Below are 6748 nucleotides of genomic sequence, written 5' to 3'. Positions count from 1 at the left end.
AAATTTTCTTGATCAATGCCTAGTACAGTAACTGCTTTTAAGATGTTAGCAATTACCTGTTTTACAGTTGAGGACATTTCTAACATCACATGGCTAGACGGATGCTGAGATCTACATCTAGATTTTTCTGAATCTCAACTCCATGCCTTCTGTGACACCACTACTACCCAACACTCTCCTACCTGTAATAAAAAGCAGTAATAGGCCAATGAATGATATGGGAAGTACTTTATTTTATCATGTGACACACATAACAACAGCTATATTTACAGCCGCCTAATCACAGTGCAAATTTGAATAGGGAAGATGGCTCAGAAATAGCAGTATTAGTGATTCAAGTACAAGTATTGACCTTTATTTGGTAAAAGAAAACAGTTTTGATAATTGAGTTATCGGAGTTTTAAAATACAATTTTATATTAAGAATTCTTTTTTTCTTAAAAGAACTAGTTTTGAACCAAATATAGGTAGGTATAGTTTATTCACATAATGGGACTGCACTTGAATACAGCTTAAAACTTACCCATCTCAGTCAGTTTTTCTCTTCTCAACATTACAAATGCCTCATTCCATCATCATGCTGAATTCCTCAGCAACTTCCATACCATTTCCAGGGAAATCCCTGGAAAGTAGGGAATGCCTGTCTTCCCTCAGAAAGACACTGATAACCTGGAATTTTTCTTACCACATTCTCTGAATATTCCCACAACTCACACCTTCTACACTTTTGAGATATATTTTTTGAAAAAAACATACCACTAGGACTTTGAAAGCCTAAATTCTGGGCCTGGCTATGTCATAAACTACAGAATAATCTTAGCTAGGTCATGAAACCTCCCCAGGCTGCTCTTCTCAGATGGAAAAAAATGAGTCGAATTCGTTCAGTCCTTTGTAGTCCTTTGTTATCTTATGTATCGTCACAGTAACCCTTTGATTTAATAAGGCAGCACTATACTTCTTATAGGGGAAATTCAATCTCAAAGAGGTTACACAATCTACCCAAAATCCCACAGGTAGTAATATGACAGAGCTCAAGTTACACAATCTCACTTAAGACACACTGTGCTCAGAAGTTTGTTAAATGGATGAAGCAGCAATTTCCCTTCCAGTGATCCCACTTTATATTTCTACTTGTTATTTTTTCTCTTCTTTCAACCAGCATTTAAATTAGAAAATAATATATGTATTTGATCACCAAATTCAATTTACCATAGTTCTCTGATTTATCCACTCTTTAAAATTTCCTTGTATTTCTATGCTAAGTCCAGAGAAAAGTTATTTTTTTCAGATAGGTTCCACTATGCCTGTCTCTCTGAAAGTTTTTGAACTTATGTTTGTCAAAGCAGAGACTGCTAAAATTTTAAATACACCAATTCCTGTTTATATTTTTAAAAAGTTATTTCATACATAAACTAACCACCAAAATTGGAAGGTGAAGCTTTGAATGTTAAACGAGGGATTCAGGACATTTCCCAAGAGGTTATATATCAATTTAAAGGCTGATGATATGATTTGCCTAAAGTATGATAACTCTTTTATTTATAATACATTTATACATGTGCTGATTAGTCATGCTAATAAGTTATTGCATAAGAACATATGCCTAAACCAAATTAAAGTTTAAAAGAGAACAAAATTAATTCTAACAGCAATCCTGAAAATTCAGCAGAGCTCAATAAATAGCATGCTCTCACAAGGAGGGAGCTTAACACATTTGGTAATTTATATAATTTAATATGCTAAAAATGAGAAAATAAACAGGGTACAGGGATGCAGAGTAAATAAAGGAAAAGTTATTTCAAGATTCTCTTCATTTTGATTGTATTGCTTTCTTGCCTTCAGGGGGTAAGATTTTAACTTCAAAAGTAACGAAATATTTGAGAAGGGAATTTACATCTTGCTGTTCTAGATGGTATTCTTCAGCTATTTTCTCAGCAGTCCATGTGTCTGGATAAAGTTTATGATTATTGAGAAGTGTCAGTGCCTCTACAATGGAAATTTTGCCTTTGGGAATGTTCTTAACATTCATCATGTCAGAATGATGGTCTTTTGGCAACCTGAACTCCTTTGGCTTCTGAGGTGTTCCAGCATCCTTTACCTAGTATCAAGAAACAAAAACCAAAAAATAAGCTTTCAAGATGAGAGCAAGGATTTGACATCTACTTTCATGATTCTAGAATCTCTATTATTCTTCTTCAAATAAATACTACCCATGATTTTCTAAACTATATTTTCTCATTATAATGAGTCATAGTTCAATGGCACTTTTGCCATATCACCGTTTCATAACCATAAGTCAATCATTAGAAAATTTAGGTAGTTCTAGAAAATAATAATCAAATGTATACCATCCACTTACTACATTATTTCATATATATTAAAAGAACAACAATAATGCACTGATTAGAAAAGATAAAAAACTGCTTTAGAAGGGCAGGATTCTGATGCTGCTCTAACGGCGTACCTTGATAATCTCCATTCTGTTTCCTAGTTTTGTATTTCATATTCAGTGCCTCCAAACACCTTGAATGAATTCAAATATTGCTAGAGATCTTGCCTCTTCAGAGAAAATAAACTAATGCCTCTAAGACCGCAATAAATATAAGTAAAACTACCTATAACACCCATCTTTCCATCTGTCTGTCCCGCCCAAGCTTAACCCTTGCATTTGTGCTCTGTATTCCATTCCTCTATCAGCTACACCAACCATCCCTCTTTACCTTTCCTTTCAAATGCACCCTGCCTATTACTGCTGTTTGGTCAAAATATGAAAATGCTGTAGTCACCAAATTTTACAAACACCCACCAAACCCAAAAGCAACACTTTTTTTATGACCAGTTTCCTTCTTTTTAGTTCAACTTTAAAAGAGATACTTGTGATCTCAAATCCAGAAGATTAGATCTGCATCCAGAGGACACTTTTCAGGCTTTATCTGAACTCACTACAGCACCTGACATTGCTGACCACTCCCACGGACCCACAACTATCTTTCCTTTGGTTTCCATACCACCCCTCTCCTAGTTTTCCATCTGTCTCTGTAGTGGTTCCTTCTGTTTCCTTTGTGGACTATTTCCCTTCAGATGCCCCGTAAATGTTAGTGTGCACCAAATTCTAGCCCAGGCTGTCTTCTCACTCTACACATTCCTCCCAAGCAATCCCACACACCCCCTTATTATTATTATCTACGTGTTAATGACTCTCGAATGTGATCTCAAACCTCGACCTTTCTCCTGACTTCCAGATCCAAATTCCCAAATGACAAATGACATCTTTACTTGGATAATCTATAAGCACATCAAAATCAACATGTCCAAAACTGAACTTATCCCTTTCCTCTGAAAATCCAATACTACCCCCATATCCACTAGCTCGGTGATCATTACCACCCACCTCCCATATCCCACTCCAAAACCCAGAGCTTCTCTTACGTGATACCTTACACCTCCCCCTCTCTCTCATTATAGGCAATCAACGACCAAATCCTGCTGATACTACCAAAGTCCCTCTCAAACCCGTTCACTTCTCTCCCAGTCACCAAATCACCCTTGTCCAAGCCAACGTCTCTTGCAGGAACTACTGCAAAACCCTGGTCTCCTCTAACTAGATAAAATGCATTTCGTTCCTTCCCAGCCCACTCTCAAAACTGTCCCCAGAATGAAGCAAATCTGATGTCACTGATCGACAGGAAACTCTTCAATGATTTCCCACCGCCCTCAGGATAAAACCCAAATTCCTTAGCAAGACAAATAAGGATCTTCATGATCGGGCCCCTATTACTCTCTACCCCACCTCATTTCTCCCAAATTCATCCCTCATACTTTCTCCTAACTGTACTGAACTCTAAAGGCATCACACTCTCTCCTACCTTCATACTGTAACTCTGGCCTGAAATACTCCTAACAACTTCTTCACTTTCCACTGATGTCCAGGGACATCACAAATCATTAAGAAAATTATGAACTGCCCAAAAGAAAAAAAGGTACAAAGAACATAAATAGGCACTTCAACCTTTTCTTCATTATCACTCTGCGTGAGTCTTTTCAGACTTTTCCTAATACCCCCCCAAGAAATTTTAATACCACTGTATGTATCCTATGTATTATAACTACATTTCTGTGTTTTATACATAAGAAGTGTTTTTTGCTCCCCAAGAGCCAATTTTCGAATGAATAAGTACATGTGAGAGAAACAATACTTAGAAGTATTATCTAACTCCTGCCTAAAAATAACATAAAGAACATGAACATCAACCCCTATACATATATTTCTTATGAGTATGTGGTGATAATCGAACTCTACAACTGCTATTGTGTGCAACAATTTACATACCTTATTGTACATGAGTTTTATATCTCTTCTCTAGTGAAAATCATACTAATAACTTTATCTGTGCAAACCGTCTATTGCCTATCTACAGAGACAAGCAGAGAATTTTAGAATGGAAAGATAGGAATTGTCATTGGCAATTCCCTCTCCTTCAATCAAACTCTTCCTCCTACTTAGAACCTTCCTGCCCCACAAACTCATCTGGTTAACTCCCACCCATCCTTCAGGCCTGAGTTTGAATGTCACTTCCTCAGAAACCATCCCTGATCCTTCAGTCTCAAAAAAGTCCCTCTGATATGCTCACTGTGCCTATATTTCTCCTTCAGAGAGTCATTAGTAACTATGTACCTATGGTTGCTCATCTGTTTAATGCCTGTGTCCCTCACAACACTATAAGCACCGTGAAATCAAGGACTAGAGACGTTTTGTTCTTCTCTGTATGCAAAGCACTTGTGCCTGGCACTTACATACAGGTTCCCGTTCCCAGTGTATTCTGTGATCTCCCTATCTTTACGTATTCTATCTTAATAATATTCTTAAAAAACAAAATTTAAAAAAATCAAGCACCAACAACACAACACTAAAGGAATCTCTGATATTAAAACATACCTCAATCCACTGAAGTATGAGAAAATAGTATTAAAGCCCTCCCTTGGTCATTCCAATGACAATCACTAGAAGTACCGTACCAAATCTTACAAATTCTGAAATAATACCAAATAATTCACCGAGTTGCACACAATCAATACTTTCACAAGTCTTTTAGAATTTCGGAAAATATCCAATGAACGGAGGCATATGTGTCTGGCTTAGACTGCTGTACTTCAACTTTGCCAATGCTCTGCATTCTGGTCAGAAGCACACTGACAGTTTTACACTTGCAGAGCGCTCACTCTTTTTTACTATTTGCCACACTTCTCTTGGTCATTCTCCTGGAGCCCCAAAGGGTTAAATTATGTATTTACTCAATTAAAACACACATTACCTGAACAAAAGACACGGGATCTTTGGAATGGACATACACATCTTTTAGTAATGACAGCAGTTTGTCATCTTTTCTAGCAATTTCTCCCTTAATTTCTGGATGGCCTAAAGAAAGAAAAAGAATGTCACAATATTTAAAGCCAAAGAAAGTTTCCTCTAAGATCGTAAACACTTAACACAAGACAGTCACTTTTAACTTTTTGCTTAATCAACAATCACTCGAACACTACAGAACATGTTTTAAGTGTAACTCAAAATGCTAGGTCAAGCTCGGTGTCTATCAATCTGTGAAGACATCTAGAGAGTTCTCTTGCACACGATCCCTTCTGATTTTGATTCCCTGTATCAAGTCACTGAGCATTAAAGACAAAAGCCGGGGAGGGCGGGGGCAGCGGGGGCACAAGCTAACATCTCCAGGACTACGAAGTAGGCAGAGCCGCCGCCTCCACCGCGAGCGCAAGGGGACTGTCTCAATGTCACCGGCCTGGTGGCTCCCCCTTCCCGCGCTCGGCTGACCCGAGTGACTGCAGCCGACCCCGGTCACCCCCACCACTGGACGGAGGTCCACCGGCGTGGAACAGCCCAGCCCGCACAGGGAGCCCGCACCGCAAGGCCCCACGCGCCCTGGCACCACTTACTGCTCATCTGCTCTCGCAAGAGGTTCTTGGTGGAGGGGTGCCTCGGAGCGGGGGAGGGCTTCATCCTGCTGATTTCCCGTTCCGCCCGGTTCTCTAGGTTGAAATTCCTGATTGCGCGAGTCACCGCAGCCCCCATCTCTTCATAACATGATGCCCTTAAATTCACACCACACGTGGTTAAACACCGGCGCGGGCGACCTCCGGGACGCACCGGAGCGTGAGCATGTCTGGGTCGCTCTGGCCGCGCGCCGGAAAGCGGACGCTGATTGCGCGCCATTCGCCCCCCAGCGGTCGGGAGGGCGCATGCAGCGTCTCCGCCCAGAGTATCTCAAAGGAAGCGCGCCTTCCTCCGGGGCCTGGATGTGCTCCCCCCTGTGGCCGCTTCCGGCGAGATGGGGCGGGACTTAAGGTTCGGACACACGGTGGCTTACCTCTCCGGAGACTGGTGGAGTCGGGCGGGAAGTTTTAAAGCAGTTTCACGTCGGGCCTCACCCCAGATTTTCTGATTTAATTCCTCCCAAGTGAGTCCCGGCATTGGTTCAAGCTTCCCTCGTGATTCCAAAGTTGCGGGCTGAGAAAGTCTAAGCAAATTGACCTTGAAGTCCTTTCACAGGTCAGTGCAACCAAAGAGGAAGCCAGTAAAAATGGAACTAATGGCACCAGGGTAACGGAAGATTCTAAAATGGCCCTTTCCTGCTTTTGTGAAAGGAAATAATGAAAGTTTAATCATTCTCCATGAATATTTGTTCTGTCACTCTTTTATTTAAATGTGCCTTATTTTCCTGTCCCCTTACCTGATG

General features: G+C 40.3%; 1 protein-coding gene across 1 annotated transcript; it reads right to left on the bottom strand.

The window, feature by feature from the left end:
- Positions 1-213: 213 nt before the first annotated feature.
- Positions 214-6224, bottom strand: NDUFAF4 (NADH:ubiquinone oxidoreductase complex assembly factor 4). Its single transcript, XM_067702541.1, has 3 exons — positions 5949-6224; positions 5312-5415; positions 214-2097 (listed from the first exon to the last, which is right to left on the bottom strand). Exons 1-3 carry the CDS (start codon positions 6082-6084, stop codon positions 1810-1812), a joined length of 528 nt encoding a protein of 175 aa, XP_067558642.1. The 5' UTR covers positions 6085-6224; the 3' UTR covers positions 214-1809.
- Positions 6225-6748: the final 524 nt, after the last annotated feature.

The sequence above is a fragment of the Pseudorca crassidens genome, chromosome 13 (assembly GCF_039906515.1).
Source record: "Pseudorca crassidens isolate mPseCra1 chromosome 13, mPseCra1.hap1, whole genome shotgun sequence".
Lineage (NCBI taxonomy): Eukaryota > Metazoa > Chordata > Mammalia > Artiodactyla > Delphinidae > Pseudorca > Pseudorca crassidens.
This window is presented reverse-complemented; position numbering and strand designations above follow the sequence as displayed.

Bases quoted from the DNA above. Each gene is read 5' to 3' on its own strand.
- NDUFAF4 (XM_067702541.1), bottom strand. From the start codon at position 6,084: ATGGGGGCTGCGGTGACTCGCGCAATCAGGAATTTCAACCTAGAGAAC. The intron at 5,416-5,948 runs GTAAGTGGTGCC...TTCTTTCTTTAG, and splicing joins CTTGCGAGAGCAGATGAGCA to GCCATCCAGAAATTAAGGGA. The intron at 2,098-5,311 runs GTAATGTGTGTT...TCTTGATACTAG, and splicing joins ATCCCGTGTCTTTTGTTCAG to GTAAAGGATGCTGGAACACC.